Below are 23,957 nucleotides of genomic sequence, written 5' to 3'. Positions count from 1 at the left end.
GGTAATTAGACGTTTGTCCTGCCATGCAGATGGGTCACTCAGATAAAGTTTATCTCTGCTAATAACCCATATTCTGGGAAAGATCCCCAATTTAGATTCTTTTGTATAGTTAAAGGGAGGGGCAAAAGTTTCTCTTGAGCTCACAGGGTCTCTGTTGCCTTCAGCTCACAATAATCTTCATGTCAAAATGGCCATCTTGGGGCAACCTGCCCTTGGCCCCTGCACCCCTCACCACACTTCTGTGTCCCGTGTCCTGCTGGTTGTCTCTACATGGATGTTCCACAACGCCTAGTGAAACGAGATGTGTTCAGAATCTAACAGGTTATCTTTCCCCCTGAGCCTAGTCTTCTGGCCTTTCCTGATCCCTTTCCCACTGTACTGGATCAAATTGGATCTGATTCACCACCTCCCATCCATCTGGCTCCTAAGTTATTTAATACCTTTTGTACTTTGGAAGTATTTTTAATGTATTTATACATTATTGTTTAATAAAGCATAATTTTCACAAAAGAAAAATGTACCTCTGTAGAAAATTTGGAAAATATAAAGAAGAAAATTGTATGTCCTTCAGCCCCAGCACTTGGGGAGGACCACTATGAGCATTTTTGTCGCGGGGCTGCAGAGTGCCTAAGAGCCGGACCAGCTCTGTTCACAATCTGGCTTCACCACCCCCACCCCTGTGTGTGGCCCTGGACATGCTGCCCAAGCCCCTGTGCTTCCATGTACTTTTCTGAAAAATGGGGATAATGATAGTACCCACTTTAGAAGGCTTGGAGAGAGTTGAGTGAATAACAGGCTAGGACACTGCCTGACTCATAGTACCTCGTAGCTGCTATTATTAATATTACTATTATTTTAAATGTATATATTTTAATTGCTGATAAACTGTATATACGGTTTAATATTCTGCTTCTTTTCATTATCTATTGTAAGCATTTTCCAGGTCACACATATTCCCCAGAAACATGACTTACATGACTGTATAATGGTCCATCACTTAAATACATTCATAATTTCCTCTGTAGTTGACCATTCCTCTATGTTTGGACAGTTGGTGTGTGTATGTTTGCTATAATAAAGAACTCTGATCTGAAAATCCTTGTTTATGTGTGTATGTACATATAAAAATGTTTACGTTTGTGTCTGTATCTACATCTGACCATAAGCCTGATTATTTTCTTAAAATAGGATTTTACACCTGAAGAAGGTATGGGCTGTCTAAAATCTCCAGTAATGTGCTTAGAAATTACATAAAGGCAAGGTTATCAACCACTCACACACTCAGGGCCCCCCTCACTACACCCCCTCCAGCATGAGATGAGCTCCTTTAAGTCTGCCCATTGTTGCTGCCATATTCTTCACAAGGCTTTGCCGCATTTCACTGGGATGGTAGGAAATGGAATTTTGCCCCATGTGCTTCTGCATACCTTACTTTTTATAATGTTAATAAATTGGGGTACCTGGGTGGCTCAGTAAGTTAAGCGTCTGACTTCAGCTCAGGTCATGATCTTGTGGTCCGTGAGTTCGAGCCCCGCATCGGGCTCTGTGCTGACAGCTCAGAGCCTGGAGCCTGCTTCTGATTCTGTGTCCCTCTCTCGCTTTGCCCCTCCCCCACTCATGCTTTGTCTCTCTCTCGCTCTCGCTCTCGCTCTCGCTCTCGCTCTCGCTCTCGCTCTCTCTCTCTCTCTCATGAATAAACATTAAAAATATATATACATAATGTTCATAAATTAACTGAATACTCCCATAAATCCTGGATGGACTATTAACTTGCTTACTGCCCAGTCCATTTTCCTGTGAGTAGAAATACAATCCATGGTGCTGGCAATACACTTCACTTGTTTCCTTGTTCCTCTGCCCTAAGATGTTTAGCATTTTGGCATCTATCCCTGGTGACAGCGCTGAGCCCAGAGCCCTGTAAAAGGTTCTGTGAGAACCTGGCTCAGGTAAGGTACTAGCTTAGGTGGATTGACCCATTTTCTGAACTCTGTATGGCCTTCTCAGCACATTGCAATATATTGCAAATCATTGTACGGTGTTTCAGATTCCAGTTTCCATTCAATGCCTTCTCCCTTGCAGTCACCCCAGCAGTGTTCATTCTAACCAACCCCATGGGAAGAGAGCTAGAGTTTTATTTTGCTAAAATAAAATCAACTGGGGGGTGCCTGGGTGGCTGAGTCGGTTGTGTCCAACTTCGGTTCAGGTCATGATCTCACGGTTCATGGGTTTGAGCCCCACGTTGAGCTCTGTGCTGACAGCTCAGAGCCTGGAGTCTGCTTTGGATTCCATGTCTCCCTCTCTCTCTGCCCCTCCCCCTCTTGCACTCTTTCTCTCAAAAATAAACATTAAAAAATAAATCAACTAATACCTTTAAGAGCTTTATATTTTACAAAATGCATTCACAAATGTGATTGCTTTGAGTCTCAAAACAATTCTGGGAGTTAGGTACATTTATCTCCATTTTACAGATGAGGCCCAGAGAAGTGAAGCCACTAGTTGAACTGGTGAGTGACAGGGACAGATCTCAAACCGGCCTCTTCCTAAAAACTGACCTTTGCCTGCAGCAAAGGAGAGCCAGAAGGAGGAAAATGCCCTTGGGGGCAGGAATCTGAGCTCTGCTGGAGTGGATTGAAGTGGCCACAAGTAGGAGCACTGGGACAGGACAGACTTGTTGGGCCCATGGTTGTGAGAGCCTGCGGCCAGACCTGTGCCTGTGACTTTGGAATCTCTGGGACTGCTCCCTGGTATGGACCCTTGGGCAAATACTGCACTCCCTGAACTTCAGTTTCCCCATTTGCAGGATGAAAATAACTACTCCTCTGCCAACTAGAAGAATTGCTTTGATGATCTGGTGCCATGGTGCCTATGATGCTGCTGTGGGATCTTCAAAGTGCAGGGCACGAGGAGTCCTTTAAGCCAGGTTTACTTACTCCAGGTGAGGGCAGGTGGGACTCCAATGAGGGTTCCTTTCTTTCCTTTTTTCCTTTTCGACTTCTTATTTTTACCTTCGTTATTTTATAATGTCCTTGTAAAACGATGCAAGTGATTATGAGATTAAAAAAAACCTTTTTTTTAATGTTTCACTTAATTTTTGAGATGGGTGGGGGGGGGGGGGGAGAGGGGCAGAAAGAGAGGGAGACACAGAAACCAAAGCAGGCTCCAGGCTTTGAGCTGTCATCACAGAGCCCAACGTGGGGCTCAAACCCATGAACCATGAGATCATGGCCTGAGCCAAAATCCAACTTAACGGACTGAGCCACCCAGGTGCTCTGATTATGAGATATTTAAAGTAGAAATAGAAAACCCCAGGTACTCCCTCACCATCCCCCCACCCCGGCCCCTCACCCCCATATCCTGCTCTGCAGAGAGATAGCCACAGTTTGTGGTTTAGTGCACCTCCTTCCAGGCTTTAAAACCATGTATCCATACATATTTTTATGCATATCTTTATATATATACACATATATATGTATATGTATATATATGTGTGTATATATGTATATGTATATATATGTGTATATATGTATATATATGTGTGTATATATATATACATATACATATATACACATATACATACACACACACACTCACTTATTCATACAATTTTGTTCTTTAAGTTAAAAAAAAATGTTCTATACACTGTTCTGCACCTTGCTTTTTTCCCCTATAACAATTTTATCTTGAAGACCTCTATATCAGAGCTGCCTAATTCAGTTGTATGTCTGGGCATTTTGTAGATAGATAGATAGATAGATAGATAGATAGATAGATAGATATTTAACCAATTTCCTACCAATGTTATTTAGATCATTGCTAATTTTTAAAATATTACCAATAGTACTGTATTAACCATTAGTGCCATTAACCATTGTTACCATGAGTGCTTGATGGACAAGTTTGTGCCCCTGTAAATATATTTTGAAGGGTTATCCTTGTGATACACATTTTAATACCTGATAGGTATGTTAAACTGCCAGATTCCACTCCCACCGGTGGTGTTCGGGGTGTCCTTTTGTCTTCAGTGGCTCTGTGGGGGGAGAGGGTGATTTTGTACCCCTTCAGGGGACATTTGACAGGCATTGGAGACATTCTTTGTTGTCACAGCCTGGGAGGTAGTGCTGGATGCTACTGGTGTCTAGGGGACTGAGGCATCCAAGGATAAACAGGACAGGTCCCGCTGCAAAGAATTATGTCAGTAGTGCTGAGGTTAAAATACCCTGGCCTACACCTGTGCCAGTGCCGGACATTACCAGTTTTTTAAGCTGGCTATTTCTGATAGTTTGAAAAAACGATACCTTATTTTGTTTTGTACCTCTTAAAGAGAATGGAGTTATATTTACTGCTTATGTTATATGTTATTTGAATTTGTTATGACGAATGTGTATTGATTTTGTAATTTTCTAGTAAAGCCACCGAAGATTTTAAGCAACACCTCTTTAATTATTACTATGCAATCTGTCCTTAAGATTTTGTCATGTAGGGGCACCTGGGTGGCTCAGTTGGTTAAATGTCCAACTCTTGATTTCAGTTCAGGTCATGATCTCACGGTTTGTGAGTTCGAGCCCCGTGTCAGGCTCTGCGCTGATGTGCAGAGCCTGCTTGGGATTCTCTCTCTCCCTCTCTCTCTGCCCCTTTCCATCTCCCTCATGCTCTCTTTTTATCAATAAACATAAAAAAAAAAAAAAGAGTCATGTAAGTGCCTGTTTGTCTTTCCCTGAGAAGGTGTAGAAAGAATCCCTCAGTGTAGGCCTTGAGAACTTGTCAATGCTCACATCCTCTGGCCTTCAGAATTTCTCTACTGCACTTCCAAGGCACCTTCTCCCCGTGAACACCCAGACCCAGGAGCCAAGTCCAAGAATTATATTAGCCCAGAGATATTCTTTATCACAGACCAGGGCCCCCAAATGAAATGTATTCTGCAGCTGACTTCAGGACACCTAGAATACCCACCATGGACTCATCTGCCCAAATGCCAGGAGAAAAAACAACAATAAAAAATCCTCATGCTTATTTCTCAGCTGTGAAACCTGAGATCCATTCACCCTGTGAATTGTCCAGCCTGTCACAGCTGAGCCAAGCCCGTGGTGCTTCTGCAGAGCCTGAAGCTGCTGGCATAGGTTCTGATGCAGCATGAATGCTTTCACCTTCCCTCTGCTGGGTCCTATCAAATGGAAAAGGAGTGGAGCCCAGTCCTAAGTGCTGCTCAGCATGTCAAGGACTCCTGGAGAAGTGCCTACACCTTTCACTTAGCTCAGAGAAGCCGGAGCCATCCTGAAGGAAGTGTGCATGGACAACCTCTCAGTAATCCCGGATACTCCCAAGAAAGTGTCCCACGTGGCAGAAATGGCACAGACTTGCCTGCAGCCTTTGAAGATCACCCAACAGCAGACTTTCAAAGTGGGAAGATCGCTCCTGGCCTAGTGCCAGGTCCACGACTTCTGCCAGAAGTTCTGTGCCTTTGATCTGCAACCTGTTATGGTTATCCAGTAAGCAAAGGCATATGCGGAGGCTGCCTGGTCTGATGGCTCTCTCCACTCTGAAAGACACAAGTCATGTCAGTGAAATGAAGCATCCAACCTGTGAGGCCAAGAATGCCTGGGACACCCCTGCATTGCTATCTTCATGAGAGAAAACATTTAGAGGTTCAACATGGGAAGGGAGGGGAGTGATCTATGAGAAAGAACACCCATCTGCAAATCAGGGGCTGAGTTCTGCTCTTATCTCATGTACCCTGGGACAGATAACTGTTTTTCTCTAAGGGCCTCAGCTTCCTTGTTAAGTGGTTGTTGGAAGCATTCACTCTGTATTTCAATGTGCAATTTTCTCAAATAATAACATTGCCAACTAGATAAAGCTGGCTAAAATAAAGGAGAGATCTAAAATAGAGTTTAAAACCAGTCCAATATCTGCTGGTTGGTTTTTCTCATTCAAAAGTAATAGATGTTCAGAACAGAAAAAACAAAACAGAACAAAACAAAACAAAAAACCAAGATATGGCCAAGCACAAAGTAGTTCATAGAGAACATTGCCCTGGAGATCATGCTGTTGGCATCATTCTGGGATCCTTCCAGATAAGAGGTTCTTAACTTGGATTGTTTGGATGGGCTTTGTGGGAAGAGAGCCCCTGAATGATTCAACAACCCCCTTTTGTGGTCCATTTAGGATATTTGAGTTGTTTTGCCATTACAAAGAATGCCATGCACATACAAGCTGGGTGAAAAAGAATTAGCACTTAATGAGAAAGCAAGCAGAAAAAATGGACAATTTGAACACCTGACAAAGGTGCTTTAAAGGGCACAAAAGGATGCCAAATTGTCCCACAATGCACAGAAATTACCAATAAGAGACAAATAGATCAATGCTCACTTTAAGCCATTTACGTTTAAGTTAACACATACTTACTGGACAGGTGCTGCTGTATCTGTTCCAGGTGCTGTGGACTCTACAGGCAGCCCAGCCACTGACCTCACAGCTTTCAAACTGGTGGAGACCGACACGGAAATTATTTCATGCAGAAACTGTCATTTGTGTTTAAGCAAACTACCTTCATGCATGATTGGCACAGTAAAACCCTGAATCATTTTGTTCCCCAAGCTCTTCCTGACCCAGCCTCCCAGCCTCTGAGGGCCTGCGTGTTTCAGCCTTAGGAGAGTTCTCCTTCCAGCTCACATCCAATCCAGAGGTTCCCTCCAAGTGCCCCTGAATGGAGGCCATTCAACATTTATTTGTCCTCTTCAGAGAACAGGAAGTTTACTACCTGGATTTGAACTCTACTCGTTTGAAACTTTTCCCTCTATTGAACTACATCCTCCCTCCCGGTAGGCTCCTCTGATTGGTCCCAGAACCTCACAAAACAAGCCTGCCTTTATCTCCAACCTGCAGGTCTAAAGAGCTTTTAGATCTTCGGGGGAGGCACCCAATCCCATGGTCTGCCCCCAAGACAGTACCCAGCATCTGTGATGTCCTTCCCTGGCAGAATAGGCCTGCAAGTCCCCTGTTGATTCATCAAACCATGCGCATGCCCAGACTAAACAAAGTATCCATGAACAGATGGTCACGGCATGGGGGCAGCAAGGCCCAGACCTTTGAGGACAGATTATGCTAGTGACACTAGAAAACTTCCTGCAGCTTCAGGAGGGTGGATGGGGACAGAGAGAAGATGAGCCAGCCCTGATTGGAGGACCTAATTGGCTGCCCTCCCAAAAAGAGCCTGTGTGCCTGGAACAGTGCCTCCCACACTAATGTGTGTGCTAATCTCCTGGGGGTTTAATTCAGCAGGTCTGGCGTAGAACCTGAGATTCTGCATTTTTTCCAAGCTCCCAGAGGTATCCTGATACTTCAGGGGATACTTTGAGAAGCAGAGCCCTAGGGCAGTGGTATCATAATACCCAGGAGGAGCTTTAAAAATACAGAAAGTTTGGCCTACCCCAAAGTGACTGATTCAGTCTTCTGGTCCATTTATTAACAAGGTCTCAACCTAGACTGCACATTAGAATCATGTGAAGAGTTTTTAAAATGTTGCTTCTCAGGGTAGAGACTCACTTGTCTTTCTCTCTCTCTCCCTCTCTCTCTCCCTCTCTCTCTCTCTCTCTCTCTGTCTCTTGCTGCTTTAGTTTGAAAACCTGACCGGCCCAATTTGTTGTGGGAACAGAGGTTCCCAGCCCTAGCTGCACATCACCTGGGAGAATAATAAAATGTCAGTGTCAGGTCACCTCCCTGCAGACCCACTGAATCAGAATTTCTAGGGGTTAGAGCCAAGAGATGAGCATTCCACAAAGCTCCCTAGATGATTCTGAGGTGAAGCCCCTGGTGTGGAGTCTGAGGGAAGAATATTCTGGGATTCCTGATACAGATACAGGTTACCACATGCTCTCCTAAACATTCAGGGACTTGAGTGTTTAACAAGTGCCATGGATGACTTATGAAATGGCAACTTTGGGAAACACTGGGGTAGAGGAAAGATCCCTGGATCAGAGTCAGAAAGACCGTGCTCCTGGTTCGAGACTTCTCACAGGTCACAGGCTCATTTCCTCATCTGTAGAATGGAGGTGATGGTAATTGCATGGGGCAGAGATGGGTAACTACCCCAGAGGTCTACATACGCAGTCTATAGGACAGTTTGTGTTGAAAACTGGCTGTCACAGGCTGTCACAGAGACTACATTTCCCAGCTCCCCTTTACATTTAGGTGAGGCGGCCATATGACTGAGTTCTGCCCAATGGAGCAAGGGCATAAGTGAGGAGGGCTGCTACCCATAAAAACCTCCCACAATGTCCTCTGCTCTCTCTCTCCACTGTCTGCCCATTGGATATTAAATGCCCACTGGATAGCAATGCCTGGGTGATCTTGGAAGCCACATGGGAGGGTTAACAGAACTCTCTGCCCTTCTAACTTGCTGCTAATTGGACCTCATGTGAGTGAAAAATAAACTAGTGTGTAAAGTCACTGTGATTTGGCAATCTCTTAGAGTAGCTAGTGCTTTGTTAACTAACATACTGCCCCTAGGATTGTGGCAAAAATGATCTCATGCAGAGGCTGCAAACTGACAATGCGAGGGCTTGATCTAACCCACAAATATGTTTTGTTATTTCTGTGCCAGCCAGTGTTTTTGTTTTTGTTTTTTTCTCAACACATTTTAAAAGGAGAGATTTCATGTGATCATCTGGATCTCCAGGTTCCTGAAAACCTGGGATAGCTGGCAGCCATGTTGCAATCCACCGTGGGAGTAATCGGCTGGAACAAGGAGCAGCTGTGCACCAGGTGGAGCATGTGCCCTCCCAGCCCGCCATGTCTCCGCCACACCCTTAGGGCATTACTGGGGCCCTGGTAGCTTCCTGAGTCAGCAGGCCCTGATGTAATAGATGCAGATATTAGATGCATTCACTGTTAGGATTTTTTTTTAAGAAAAAAAATCTGTGTATTTATTTTGAGAGAGAGGGAGAGAGAGCATGTGCGCTTGAGTGGGGGAGGGGCGGAGAGAGAATCCCAAGTAGGCTCGGCACTGTCAGCCAAGGGCCCAACTCAGGGCTTGATCCCATGGACCGTGAGATCATGACCTGAGCCAAAATCAAGAGTCGATGCTTAACCGACTGAGCCACCCAGGCGCCCCCCACTGTTGGGATTTTTCACAGCACATTTCTTCAGGTGACTTCTAACTCCCAGGAAAACCATTCATCCTGCCCAAAACTTGGAAGCAAAATCTCCTGAGGGATCTTTACAAGCTGTAAGGATGTGCTCCACCCCTCTCCCACCCCACCCCGCCCATAGCCAGGGCCCTTTCAGCATCTGTTATATATGGAGGCAGGGGTGTGTGGAGAAAAGGGCTCAGGTATATCAGGTATATCTGGGGATAGATCAGACAGACCTGGATCCCGACCCCAGCTCTGCTTCATCCTAGATGGTGACTGGGGTCAGGCAGTTCGTGTTTCCTGAACCTCTGTGATCCCATCTGTCAGGTGTGGACGTTAGAACTCTTCTCATAGGATTTCTGTAAAGTGTCTGGCGAAAGGACACTTAGACCATGTTAATTCCTTCTCCTTTCCCAGGCCTGGTTTGCCCCCGGGAGTGAGGGAGAAATCAAGCAGTATCTTTAGAAACAAACAAACAAACAAAAAAACCCAAAACCAACTTCAAATTATTTTTAAAAGATATAAATAAAGTTCCATTGTAGCTGTATTAGTCTGCTCGGGCTGCCACCAATTAGGGTGGCTTAAACAATAGAAGTGTACTTTCTCACAGTTCTGGAAGCTGGAGTCCAAGATCAAGGTCCCTGTAGAGTTGAATTCTACCTCTCTTCTGGCTTATAGACAGCCCCCTTCTCACTATGTCCTCACAGGGCCTTCCCTTGGTGCTTGCTTGAGGAGATTGTGATCCCTGGTGTTTCTTGCTCTTGTAAAGGATTGGGGCCCTACCCCTATGACCTCCTTTAGCCTTAATAAGCCCCTTCATCACCAAATACAGTCACATGGGGATTTTGTGGGGGGACAATTCAGTCCATATTAGAAGGAAGACTGGAAGATCCAACAAAGAAAAAAAGAAGCACGCGTGATCTCCTCTTGCCCGTCTCCACTCACTGTGATGTAAACCACTTTTACTGACTATCCTTCTATAATTTATATACTTTAAAATTTAATTGTATGTATTTTTTGGTAACCTGCTTTTTCTTCTTTTTGTATTTTAAATATTATAGTAAGCTAAACTAAATAGAGTTTTTAGAGTAGCTTATATAATTATAACCTGTTTTTAATTGTAACCTTTAAGTTGTAACCTTCCTCATTTGGTAGATATAAATTATTCCATGGTATGAACATACTCTAAGTTATCTAATCCCCTATTGTGTGGACACTTAGAACTCCATTTTCTATGGACTTGGATGTTAGCTCTTGACCTGGGCTAATAACTTCATTCACCTGAGCATCAATGTCCCCATCTGTGTTATCAAGATAGTAACGATACCACCTCAACTGAGCTAATGACTAAAAAGTGCTTAGCCCAGTGTCTGGCACATGGAAAACCCTCAAAGCTGTCACTATAATAACATACATATTATAATACCAGTGGTAGACCCAAGTGAAAAAGTTCCGTCAGGCTCTCCATCTCCCTGTGCATTGAGTTCACATTCAATGGCAACCCCTTGATGGCTGAGTCCATCCCTAGTTCTCATGGAAGAAGGGCAGAAGCAATCCCATCACTGACAAGGAACAGCTAGTCTCCAGTGTGAATTCATACAATGGACTGTCAGTGTATGTATTTCAGGGTTTTTCAGATTCCCGGCACCCAAACTGAATGTTATTTTCCTGATTCAAACTCTCCAGTGACTCCCCAGTGCCCTTAGCATGATGTGATAACTCCTAAATGTGGCTTACCAGGCCTGGCATGACTACTGAGCCTCAACTGTGACCCCTGTCTCCAGCCAGATGAACAGCCACGGGTCCCTGGAACACCCCACCCTCTCTCACCTCTGGGCTTTGTCCCTGCTCTTCTCTCTGCCTGGAACACGCATCCCTTTCCCCATCTTCTTGTATCTGGCTAATTCCTCCTCATTCTTAAATTCTCTACTTAGACGTCCTGAGTAGATGCTGATAGTGCCCTACCTGTGTCCCCTACTTTCACCATTTCTGTGCACACCAGCTGACCCCCAGCTGGCAGCACCCACATTTATGGTCTGAGGGCTTTTTTGTAGACCCGGGAACCCACTCTGCCGACTGCGGGGCAGGCCTGAAGTGCTGGGGAATTAACACTCCCTGCAAGGAACAGCCTTCTAACAACGGACTGGCAGGACTCGGTGTGTAAATACCCTGGCTCTCTTCCTCCTCGGGAGGGGCTTTACACCAGCCTCAGAGTTTCACTGCGGGATTAAGCTCCAGGCGCCCATGGTGCTAACTTGCTTGAACATATACCTTCCAAGGCCGCCTTTCTTGTCTGTGTCATCCTGCCATTGCCCTCCCAGAGTTTCCTTCTCCCAAATTAACTGCTTGTCCTTGCATTCTTGTCTCAGGATCTGCTTCAGAGAAACCCATACTGAGCGCCATGGCTCCTGAGAGCCTTCTTTGGCAAGTGGGGCAAGCAGATGTCCCTCCCTGACTCTACCACAGCCCCAGTCCTTACCTTAGCACAGCACTCGTCACATTGTGGTATAATTGCCCGGGTCCCCACAGAAACACAGACAATTCACTGGGACAAGTTAAAATGGACGGGGAACATTTGAAAAGATGGTCAACTTCACTTATGACTTAATGAAACTCAAAGAAAGAATGCCAGCCAATAAATACACATAGAAGGGCAAAGTTGAAAATGTTTTTACAGCCTCTGATAACTGATTCAGCCAAGGACCATCAATGGAGGAGAAACCAGATACCCATAAGGTCCTGGTGAGAAGAGGCAAAATGGGCATTTAAACATGGAGAGGGGTGGTTACCACTCAGATCCAACTTGGCGTCATTAATAGTGGGACAACAAGACATCGTGGAGCTCCTGCCACAAGGCAGAATGAAGCCCATGGCACCACCCACGAAGGAACGATGAAATGTTTGCCCCCGAAATGCTTCACCCGAATCTAGTCTTCCCTTTAGACCCAAGTACTAGTTTATAGGAAATACAAGGGAGAGTATGACAAGTTAAAGGGCAGAACAGTGACCAATCAGACCCCCAAGTGGAACATTCTACAGGACACCGGCCTAGTCTCTCTGCGAGTTAACACCGTGGGGAAAAAAAATAAAAAGAAACAAGAACCATTCTCCAAAAAGAGACTTGAGAAGTAACAACAGAATTCATGGCATGGTCCCTGACTGGATCCTGGTTCAAACAAACTATGAAGATCATTCTGGTACGACTGGAGAAATATGAGTATGAACTAGATATCAGGGCCTTATTGTGAATTTTTTTAATGTGAAAAATGTGTTGTTTATGTGAGAAAATGACCTATGCTAGATATAAAGTATGTAATACTGAAGTATTTCACCAATGAAGTACCATGATGCCTATAATTTGTTTCAAAATACTTCAAACCCTCCTCCCTTAATTAAACAAACATGGCAAGCTTTAACCAATGATTGTATTCAGGTGATGGATATATGGGTGTTCATTGAGCTGTCTTGTTTGCTATGTCATATGTTTGAAAATTTTTTATAATAAAAACTCAAAAAGGAAAAGCAAATAAAAACCGTGATACACCATTTTTTACCCAGAGATTCAAAAAGAAACAAAAAAGTTTAACAGTACACTGGGTTGGAAAAGTGCAGGGAAATGGCCTTTTTGTGGATTCTTAGTGGGGAGCGTAATATGGAATAGCCTCTCCCGAGGGAACTTTGACACAGGCAAATTCTTTTTTTTTTAATTTTTTATTGCTTTTTTTTAATGTTTATTTATTTTTGACAGAGAAGACAAAGCATGAGCGGGGAAGGGGCAGAGAGAGAGGGCGACACAGAATTCGAAGCAGGCTCCAGGCTCTGAGCTGTCAGCACAGAGCCCAACATGGGACTCGAACCCACAGACCGCGAGATCATGACCCGAGCCGAAGTCAGACACTTAACCAACTGAGCCACCCAGGTGCCCTAAGAGACAAATTCTTTGGTCTAGCAATTCCACTTATAGGAATTTGTATAAATTATACTCAAACATGTGCACAAATCTGTGTGAATAAGGATTTTTACTGCAGCATTGTTTTTTGTGCGTGTGGTTTTTATGTGTGTGTGTTTTGTAAGTTGGCTTTACCCCCAGCGCAGAGGCCAACTCAGGGCTTGAACTCTAGACCCTAAAGTCAGACCTGAGCTGAAACCAAGAGTCAGAGGCTTAACTGACTGAGCCCCCAGGTGTCCCTGCAACATTGTTTTTATAACAAAAGATTAAAACAGCACATGTGGCATAGGAGTTGTTACATTTATTATGGCGCGTTCATACAATGCAGACTGTTAGTATGGGCTAGATCTGTGTTGATAGGAAACGCTTTCCAGATATATTGCTAAGTGAAAAATGCAAAGAGCAGGTCAGTGTCTGTCTTATTTTTCACTGTATTTCTGATACCACTGAAGTGACTAGCACACAATGGGTGCACAATGACTATTTGTTGAGGGAAGGAATACACATTTGAGGTGTAACTGCTGTGGCATGGACACCTGTATGCATTCAGGTTGAAGACCCAGATAGGGACTGTGGGGCATCCCAGTAGGGTGGGGGCTCATGGCTCTGGTGGTATAAGAATTCACCCAAGGCAGAACAAAAGAGATAAAAGTTTATTGAATACACTGCGAGGCAGCACTTGTGAGACAGCAAAGGGGAGACTGCTGAGAGGTGGTGGCGAGGGGCTAAAGTTATAGGGTGGAGTAAAAGAGTTATGGGGATGTATGCAATTGTCCTTTTTGGGTAACCTTAGGAACTGTGCCTGGTTGCAATTGGTCTCTTAGGGCCTATGGCTATTTCACAGTGGCTTGTTTAATGAACCTGTTTGCATCAGCTCAGTGGTCACTCTGGGCCCTTTTGCCTCGCTCTACATTCCATTGCTCTAGTCTGTTGCCTAAAAGCAGCCTCTACAGGGACCAGATTTTTCACCTTGATGGAATATCTAAGGTCTTACTTCCCTGAATTCAGACATTTGAAGTTTTCCTCAAGACACACCATATCCTTCTTTGTAAAACCAAATCATGAACAACAATATACTTTGAGGAAAAAGAGGGAATAAAAATTTCCTGAAAGGGTGACAAAGAAGTTGCCGAACCAGGAAGGCTAATGTGGCAACTGGGAGTTAATAGAAAATGTAGCTCCAAGCCTCCTGGCAGCCAAAGCAAAAAGGGAAACCCATGGACCACAGAACTTTTGTTGTCTGGTAGAAGGAAGGACACTGATTCCTCAAGAGCCATGCTCATCAATCTGAAAGGATGATGTGCTAAGGAGTCCTTGCTTGGTAGCATCACATGAGGGAGGGAGGGCAAATTGAGAAGCCTATCTCCCTGATGCATCTATTTGTTCAATGGTAAATAAATTAAAACAATATTTATATCAAGGGAAGCACGGGTGTATTAGGGAACTTTATATGAAACTCCCATGAATATTAAGCATAAACTAAGTGACAGCAGGGCATTACAGGCTTTCTTGGGCTCCTGTGGTTGTGCCTCAGTCTCCTGGGTGAAGATGTGACCTTGGACCAATGACTTGACATTTCTGAGCCTCACCTTCCTCCTCTAGTAAAAATGATTATTGTGCAGATGAATGAGATGATGCGTATAAAGTGCTTGGGTTGATAAAAAGCTTGCTGTGCTGTTGTTTATATCATTATCATAGTATCATGACCTTATCACTAAGATCATATATTCTGGAGCCAGACAGGCTGGGTTTGAATCTCGGCTCCACCGCTTACTAGTTAGGGGACCTTGGACAAGGTCACTTAGCTTCTCTGTGCCTCAGTTTCCTCTTCTGTAAAACGAGGCTCATAGGATTATTGTGAGGACTCAGTGAGTTGATGGTTGTAAAGCCTGGGCACACGGCAAGTGCTATGTAAGCATTTGCTCTATATTTCATAGTTTGTTCCCCTCTGCCCTTAGAGATCCTTCAGGAGAAATGCTAGGAAACAACAGCTCCAAAGAGAGAAAAGCTATTTCCAGACACTGATTTATACAAGGAATGGGTCTCTATAACACCAGGTGTCCTAAGAGGTATTTGCTTCTTGGAAGACTGAGAATCAGAATGCGTTAACAATGGTGGAGTCTTGGCAGGTGGCTGGCCAGATATGAGCTATTTGGGGGACATGGCCCATTCTCCTGTGGCTCCTCCAACCCTTCCACGGAGCCTGACGGAGGGGACTGGTAGCTTTTCTAGCAGGGGCCAGGGGCGTCCCTAGGGGAGGAGGAGGGAAGGAGATCCCGGGATCCCCCGCGCCCCTCCCCCACTTGCCCAGCGAGTAATGACATTCACGGAGAGGGGAGGGAGGGAGCCAAGCAGAGGGGCAGGCTCGGCGAGGCCATGTGATGCTGGGCGAGAGAGAGCCGCCGCCGCGGAGCCTCCTTCTTTCCTCCCTCTGATTCCGGGCTGTCATGGCGACCCCCAACAACCTGACCCCCACCAACTGCAGCTGGTGGCCCATCTCGGCGCTGGAGAGCGATGCGGCCAAGCCGGTGGAGGCCCCCGACGCGCCCGAGGCGGCCAGCCCCGCCCATTGGCCCAAGGAGAGCCTGGTTCTGTACCACTGGACCCAGTCCTTCAGCTCTCAGAAGGTAGAGCCCAAGGGAGCAGGGGAGCCGGATGCACCCAGTAGCGAGGAGGCTTGGGGGAGGGGATTCAGGAGGAGGAAGGGGTCCGAGGACCTGGTGAGAGGCTGGAGGGTGGGATGTGGGGGTTCGGGGACCCGGAGGATGGAGGATGCTGGGCCGCTTTCCAGGGAGGTGACTGGCGCTGTCTTGGGCCCCAGGAGCACCGTCCCCAATTCTGGGAACATCCATTCTGCCTCTTTCCCTCCCAGAAAGACCTGGTCTGTTGGAGGGCTGAGAAGAGAGACAAAGGCAAGGGGAAGGGAATGGGCACTGCTGGGAAGGCGGCCTGTTGGAGGGGGCGGCTGCTGCGGGAAGGGAGGAGGAGCGCTTCCTGGGATCCAGCCTCCAGCCCCGGTAGCCCGGTTGTGGGCCTCCCTCCACGCTGCTGTCCTGGATCCGACAGGCCCTCCAGATCACAGCTTCTGCCCAGCTGGGAGCCTTCCTCTGGCTGGGGCTTGAAGGGTCTGTCCCTGGTCCTCTCCCGCACCCCCACTTATCTTGAGCTGAGAAAGGAGTTAACCCATCTCCTAAGGCAAGCTCAGTTCGGCCCCTAAAATCTGTTTTGCTCTTAAAGACAGAGAGGGCCCCTCAGCGCCTTCGCAGACCCAGTTGAGCTGGGTCGCAGTTGGGAATCCAGCCTGATGCTGAGTTATCAGGGTTCCCGCTTCCTGGGGGCGAGGGCCAGGCACAGCGCCTGTGACAGGGGCTCCTCTAGGGGCGCAATCTCCCACCCTAGGCGGCTGTCCGTCAGTGGGGCACGAATTCAGCACCATGGCCAGGGCCCAACAACGTGTGCTGCTGGGTTCCAAGTGGCACCCATTGTCAGACCCTGGGATTCCTCTTCTCCCTGGGAGATCCTTTTGTTCCATTCACTCATTTTCCAGATAGAGAAACAGGTTCCGTAAGGAGAAAGGGCCATGGAGCCAAAAGACTTGGGTTTGAGTCTTGGTCCAGGCTCAGTTCATCATCTGGAAAATGAGATAACAATAATTATAATAATAGCAGCTACTTCTAATTCCCAGCCCTTCTCAGAGTTGCTGAGAGAGTTGTTGAAAAGGCAGTATAACTTCGTGTTCTAGACTGGCAGTACTCAAACTTGAGCATACATTGGAATCACTGCATGGTCCTGGTTAAAACACAGACTGCTGGGTCCCACCCCAGATGTTCTGATTCAGCAAGTCTAGAGTGGGGCTCAAGATGCTGCATATGTCCAGCCAGCTACCAGTGATGCTGATAAAGCTGGTCCACTGATCCCCCTTTGAGTAGCTCCAGTTTAGAGTATAGGCTGAGGCCAGACAGTCTCCAGTGGAAGAGCCATCCTCCCCAGTAATTCACTGTAAAACTTTAGACAGGTCGCCTTGCCACTCCAAAGCCTCAGTTTTATAATCTGTAAAATGGAGCTAATGGCAGTACCTTTCTCAGAGGGCTATTTTGAGGGTGAAATAAGGTGACACAAAAGAAGTGCTGATGGCAGTGCCTGGCACAGGGTCAAGTTTCTGATCATTATAGGTGTGATATCACCACAGTGCTAGGTGAAGGAGGGGTCGAGTTAACCAGGGCCACTCTGGGACTCATCCGTAAAATTTACAAATGCCTGCTGAGCACCTACTGCATGCCAGGCTCCGTGCAAGTTGCTGGAGTTTGGAGATGTATCGGACTGACGTCCAGATTTCAGAATACCTTCCTATCCAGAACCTCAGGATCCAGACCCCAGTGATTGGGACTGGACAGGGGACAGAGGGATGGTACTTTCCATTACCATTCCCAAAGGGAGCTTCCTGCTCCTCCCCTTGCCCCCATGGAAGATTTCCTATTCAGCCTGCACTCAGGGCTCAGGTAGCCCCTTATTCAGGCATGGGACTGCTCACTGCAACCTCATTTGTGACCAGGCCAGCCTGGGAATCCTCCTGCCTCCCCGTCCATGGACTTCCTGTTGCCTAGGGGCCTGTGGTGGGTTCTAGAGACAGTGTATCCTGGTGGAAAGGGCATGGGCTTTGCAGTCAGATGGTCTTGGATTCCATTCTCATCTTGAGTGCTTACTGGCTGTTTGACCTTGGACAAGTCACTTAACCCCTCTGTGCCTCAATATCCTCATCTGTCAAAAGGGACTTTTGCATCCAACCCTGCAGAATTCCTGAGGGTTTGAGAGGACATGGACATATGTTAAGTGTCTGGACCATAGTAGGAGTTTAGCAGGTGAGTTTCCTTCCTTTCAGTCCCAAAGAGCCCTGCCTGCATTCGGGGAGCAGTTCCCCTTTGTGGAGCATCTGAGAAGCCTGTCCTTAATGGTACATGAATAGCAGAAAATAGCCCACCCCCGAGAATGGTGGTGGCTCCATGGGACATCTGGGGACTATTCCAGAGCTAGAGGGCAGCAGGACAGTGAGGGGAGCCAGAGCCCAGACTCTGGGGCCAGACAGCCCAGGGTTCAGTCTCAACTCTGCCACTGACCAACTGAGTAATTCTGGGTAGGTTGCTCAGCCTCTCATGCCTCAGGCATCACGTCTGTAAATTGAGAACAATAACAGCACCTCCGGGATAGGGCTGTTGTGAGGATTCAGCAAATGTATCCATTAAGTCACCTAGAGCAGCACCTGGCACACAGAAAGTGCCCAGTAAGCGCACTTACATTTACTAGACAGGAGAGCAAATCCTGACTGTGCCACTTCCCACTGCGTGACTGTGCACGTGTCTTCACTTCTGTCAGTCTCCGCTTCCTCCTGTGTTCAGGAGGAACGGTTCCTACCTCAGAGGGCTGTGAAGACTGAGATCATGCATGGTCACACACTTCGCACAACGCCTTAAAAATGACACGCTAACAGTGAACTTTCAGGCACCATCATAAGTGATCATTTGAGGCCACAGGGTTCAAAGGGGGTTCTAAATGTGAAGTGTAGATGTTAGCTTGCTTCTGAGGCTGTTTCTGGCCCCCCCCCCGCCACCTTCTCCTTGGCTTGGGGGGGTGGGGAGGGGGCAGAAGGGTGAGACTGGAAGGGGCAAGAGTCAAGACACCAGCATCCAGTGCTGGCATTCTCATTCACTAGCTTGTGGCCTCAGGTAGTTCCTGATCCTCTTTGCTCCTCAGTTTCTTCCACATGAAAATGGACTACACGTTGATACAACTTGAATTCCTCCCTCCCCAGGAGGGAAGAATTACCCTGTCTCTGTGTGTCCCCATCCCTTTGAGCATCTTTCTGTCCTCACACCAGGCAGTTTTTCAAAAACCAAGATTGCTATTTACTGGCTGTGTGACTTGGGACAACTTAGCGCTGTCTCTGTGGCTATTTCCTCTTTTATAAAACGGGCATGATACTAGTACCTACCTCATTAGGCTTTTTGTGAGGATTAACTTAATTAATACACATAAATGTCTTAGAGTAGCGCCTGGTACAGAGAAAGCCCTTTTTGGGAGTTAGCTATATTGTTGTGATTTCCACCCAGGTGAGCCTCTGAGAGCCGTCCTTGGCTTCCTGCAACAAGCTTGGTTCAAGTTTCCCTTATTCCATCCTCTCAGGGTCTGCCATTTTCTTGGAGGTGCCTTTGGGGAGAACCTGGCCCAGCCTTCTGCCCCCAGGAGTGAGAGGCCCAGGTCAGGGTCCTGTCAGAAGACAGTCCTGACACCCAAGACTGAGCAGGTCTTCCAGAGGCCCCTCTCAGACATGGCAGGAGGAAGTGAGAATGGAGGGTGATCTCTACCTCCTACCCGGGCCTTGCCTTTCAAGCTCTTGGGCACTGGCTCCTGGCCCGGTCCACGCTGCCCTTGACAATTTGCCCCCACCCCCACCCCCAGAGGCTCACAGGTGGCAACCGCAGACCTCCCCATTCTTCCCAGAAGCCTGCAATGGCTCACCAGGGGCCTCCAGGAAAGAGCCAGAATCCTCGTCATGGCCTCAGGCTCTACCTCAGGATCCTAACCTTCCTTGGGTCGCAGACCCCTTCATCAATAGAGGGGAGCCTGTGAACCTTTCTCAGAATAATGCTTTTAATGAAATAAAGTAAAATACATAACATTACTAGAAGGGAAGCCAATCGAAGTATAGCTGTTGACATCCTTATAAAACAAATTCATTATGTAATAATATATGTTTCTGTATTAACCCATTCTATAATCTTACCTGGTGGCAGGACTGATCACTGTAGTGTCGAAGTCGTGATGAGTGTAACTGTAGCAATGTGAAGTGATGAAAGTATCTGATGTCTTGTGGTGACAATATTTCAGGCACTGCGAACACTACCATGCTTTGTCGCCTACGCTCATAATTGAAGAAAATGATAACTGTCAGTATGAGATTATTGAAAGTAAACATGTGATTTCCCCATCTTAGTTCAAGGAGCCACGGAATTTATTCACGGAATCTGGGGTCTTGATTAAAATGCCCTGTGCAGGGCCTCATCCCCTCTCATCTCCCCGCCCACCCTGTTCCAACCACACTGGCCTCCTCATTGTGTTTCGAACATGCCAGACACGCTCCTGCCTCAGGACTTTTGTGCTGACTGTTCCCTCTGCCTGGAACTCTTTTCCTCAGATCCCTGTGTGGACCCCTCCTTCACCTTTATTAATTAAAAAAAAAAAAAAAGGATGTTTGAGATAAATACACTGAAGCTCAGAGACTCTTAAGTGTCTTTTACAAAGTCATACAACAACTAAATGGTTGGGCACAGACTCCAAGCCAGCCCATTGCAATTGCCTGGTGAGGAGGGACAGTCCCAACTCTGAAGCACCAGTGAGCTAATTCCATGCACCCGCGGAGAAGATGGTTTGCCCAGGGGTGGCTGATGTCTGGTCACACTGAGTGGTGACCACCAAGGCTGGTCCAGCCTCCAGGATGCAGAGAGGCAGATGGCCTTGGTGACTGCATGCCCTTCTCCTGGACCTGGCTTCCTCCCACACTCCCCTCCCCCGCAGGATGGCACACGGTTCTGGCCTGCAGCTCCGCTAAAGGAAAAAGTCTCCTTGGCCGCCTGCCGGCCTGACCCTGAGGCAGCTCCAAGCAAAACTGTTACATCTCTAAAGATAGTCCCCTCCCCAGGCACTAGCCCCATCTGGCACCCTCACTAGAGTTCCAGGGCAGGACCTGGGAGTGGTCCCTGGGAGCAGGTGCCCTGCCAGGATGCAAGGCCAAATGTCCGGACCTGTCAAGGACAGAGGCCTGGTTTGGTTTCTGTTTCCATCCATTCAGCTTGGTCCCAGCTTGGCCTGGAGGCTGGATGGCTGGGCAGAGCGCGATGGTTCAGGGCCAAGGATGCCAGGATGGGCCGGAGGAAGGGAATGGGCAGTTCCGCTCCAGCCAAACTCCAGCCTTGATGGCTCTGGGGCTCCTCCTGGGCTCAGGCAGGAGAATATACACATGCACACTCACCTACACATACACACAAGGACACACACTCACACGTGCATATGCACACTCATATCCACACTAATGCACACGCACTCACACAATGCTTTAATACTCACTCAGACACTCATCCATACACACCCGCACTCATGAACACATGCACACACACACACACACACACACACACACTTGCACACTCATGCAGTTGGTACTCACATTCAGGCTCACGCATGTATACACTCACACACCCAGACCCAACAGATGCCACCCCCGGTGCTCTCTCTCTGCCACAACTCCTCCGCCTCTCTTAGAATCAGCCATTCCTCCCACTGTCTCCTGCGTGGTCCGAATGTAGCGTCAGCTGGCAGCAAGGCGCTCCTCCAACGTGGAGTCCAGCCCTCATTCTACTCATGATTAAAAGGAGGCTCGGGAAGGGGCAGTGACACTCTAAGGTCACATAATAGCATTGCTGTGGCAGAGCCAGGGTGAGGACCTCCCAGCCCCATCTGTAGGACCTGCTTTTGGCTAATGGAGCAAACGAATCTGTGAATGAGCACTGGGGGTTCAGGGGCTAATTACTTCTTCCTCCCCACATGGAAAGAGGTGTTCATGTTAGCTGTGAGGGTTGGGCATGAAGTACTCTAGGACACCAATCATGATGGTGAGTGTGTGTGTGTGTGTGTGTGTGTGTGTAATAATGATGGTAGAATCCATGTATTAACCTCCCGTGCTGGGACTTTATCCATATGATCCCATCTCAACCTCATGTCAAGCTTGAAGGAGTGGATTACATTCCTCATCTCATAGAACCTAAGATTAGAGAAGTCAAGTAACTCATCCAAGATCACACAGCAAATAAACAGCAGAGCCAGGCTTCAAGTCTAGATCTGTCTGCTTCCAGAACCTGATCTCATGCAAGTAGCTAAGACACAATATGCCTATGGGGTGCCAGGCACTGTTCTGTAGGGACTAATGTATCTAATCCTCACGGCAGCCCTCTGCGGGAACTGCTAGTGGGACTCTCATTGGACAGATGAGGAAACTGAGGCACACAGATGTAAAGCCAAGTCACCCAGCAAGTAGGTGCCAGAGCTGGGATTTGAACTGACAGTCTGGCACCGAGTCCAAGGTCCGACTATGACACCATGCTGACCCTTCTGAGTGCTTAACTCCTGGCATCTGGGAGGGAGGCTGTGGACATCCAGTCCCAAGAGCTACCGACTGAGTGTGTGTGGGGACACTGATGCTCAAGGAGAACCACTTTTGCTAGGCTCAGGGATGCCCTCCCTTCCCCCTGCCCTGGAGCCTTTGGTAGAGTCGCTTGCCATCTTTTTGCTGGGGAATTTGGACAAAAGTCATCTTTCTGAGTCTCAGTCCACAAGCAGGGGACAGTTGGACCAAGTGATCTCTAATTATCTTCCAACTCAGAAATGTTGGGCTGGGTTAGGAGCAGGCCCCAGCCTCAAGGCTCTCCATTAACTTCTACCAGCTCAAATATTCATCTGTGACCCCCTAGAGACATAGGGAAAGACTAAGGAGGGGGCAGGCCCAGGACTCCCTGAAGGTGCCCACAGGAGTCAGGACCCACTGTTTCCGGTTTCAGGTCTACTGCTAAATTGCTGTGTGACTTTGGGTAAGTTACTTGCCCTCTCTGGGCTTTGGTTTTCTCATCAAGAAAAACAGGGAGATAGCCTCTGTTCTACCCTCTTTTGGGAAGCTGTTGTGAACAACAACCAGATGGGAAAGTGTCTGGGGGCAATAAAAGGCTCAGCTGATGTTGGCAAATTATTTTCCACCTTGCTTTGTTTCCTAAATAATTTGAGAAATATTGCTATCGATCATGTTGATGATAAGAATTCCTATGAATTTCCTGGCCAGATGTACCCCTGGAGGCCAAGCTGAGTGTCCAGTCATAATAGTGAAACCATGACTTGAGTGCCATCTATGTGCCAGACACTGGGGTGGTACTATTAATACTTCCGTTTTGCAAATAAGGAAACTGAGGCTCAGGAAGTTTAAGGAATCTGCCCAAACACACACAGCAGAGCCAGGAATCCTATCCCAGGTATGTCCAGCTGTGAAACCCAGTCCCATAACTATGAGGGAGCCCTGTCCCTTGGCCCCAGATAGGGCTGTGTTCCTCCCACCAAGAGGCGCAGGGCCCTGGGAGAGTCCACCTGCCCAAAGAATGAGCAGGAAGCAACAGTGCCCCCTCCTGTGTGTGACCTCTGACCTCCCTTCCCACATGCCCCACCCCACCTGGGCAGAGTGTCCCCCGTGCGTCCGCCCGCCTTCCCCGCTCTGACCCTGGCGCCTGCAGGTGCGGCTGGTGATTGCCGAGAAGGGCCTGGCGTGTGAGGAGAGGGACGTGAGCCTGCCGCAGAGTGAGCACAAGGAGCCATGGTTCATGCGGCTCAACCTGGGGGAGGAGGTGCCCGTCATTATCCACCGGGACAACATCATCAGTGACTATGACCAGATCATCGACTACGTGGAGCGGACCTTCACAGGAGGTACGGCCGCCACACCCACAGGGGCTCAGCCACAGACCCCAGGGACCCCACAGAACCTTGGGGAGCCTGAGGAAGCTCACTGGGACTGTGGACAAGGCCCAGTCTCCCCCAAAAGGAACAGTGGGATGGCAGACAGGGCTCAGATGCCCACCACCCGCAGGGACCACAGGGCCACAGGTATGGCCACGATCCTTGGGATGCTACAAACCCTATCCCCAGGACTCCAGGGAAAGGGCTGGCCCAGACATGGCCCTAGGAGCAAAGGGGCTACAACCTCCATCCCCAGGAGCTCTGGAGTCAGAAGCATGGCCATAGGCCCTCCGAGCCCCCGGGCAGGAGCTGGACCCAGACCATCCTAGCCACCAGGA

At 47.7% G+C, this 23,957-nt stretch overlaps 2 protein-coding genes across 3 annotated transcripts in view; both read left to right on the top strand.

Annotated features, from left to right (window-relative positions):
- The window catches only part of PKIG (cAMP-dependent protein kinase inhibitor gamma), a 409,002-nt gene that overhangs the window by 90,403 nt on the left and 294,642 nt on the right, over nucleotides 1-23,957 (top strand). The window lies entirely within an intron of this gene.
- The window catches only part of GDAP1L1 (ganglioside induced differentiation associated protein 1 like 1), a 41,540-nt gene continuing 19,238 nt past the window's right edge, over nucleotides 1,656-23,957 (top strand). The window contains exons 1-2 of one of the 2 annotated variants that reach the window (XM_049650747.1): nucleotides 1,656-2,935; nucleotides 23,397-23,589. In XM_049650747.1, coding sequence (XP_049506704.1) covers nucleotides 23,484-23,589 — 106 coding nt within the window. In that variant the 5' untranslated portion in view covers nucleotides 1,656-2,935; nucleotides 23,397-23,483. Of the gene's footprint in view, nucleotides 2,936-15,324; nucleotides 15,704-23,386; nucleotides 23,590-23,957 lie in introns of those variants that run through there. The other variant, XM_049650748.1, reaches the window with a different exon arrangement.

Source organism: Panthera uncia, assembly GCF_023721935.1.
Source record: "Panthera uncia isolate 11264 chromosome A3 unlocalized genomic scaffold, Puncia_PCG_1.0 HiC_scaffold_11, whole genome shotgun sequence".
Classification (NCBI taxonomy): domain Eukaryota; kingdom Metazoa; phylum Chordata; class Mammalia; order Carnivora; family Felidae; genus Panthera; species Panthera uncia.
The sequence above is the reverse complement of the archived record's forward strand: the minus strand, read 5'-3'. Positions and strand labels throughout refer to the sequence as shown.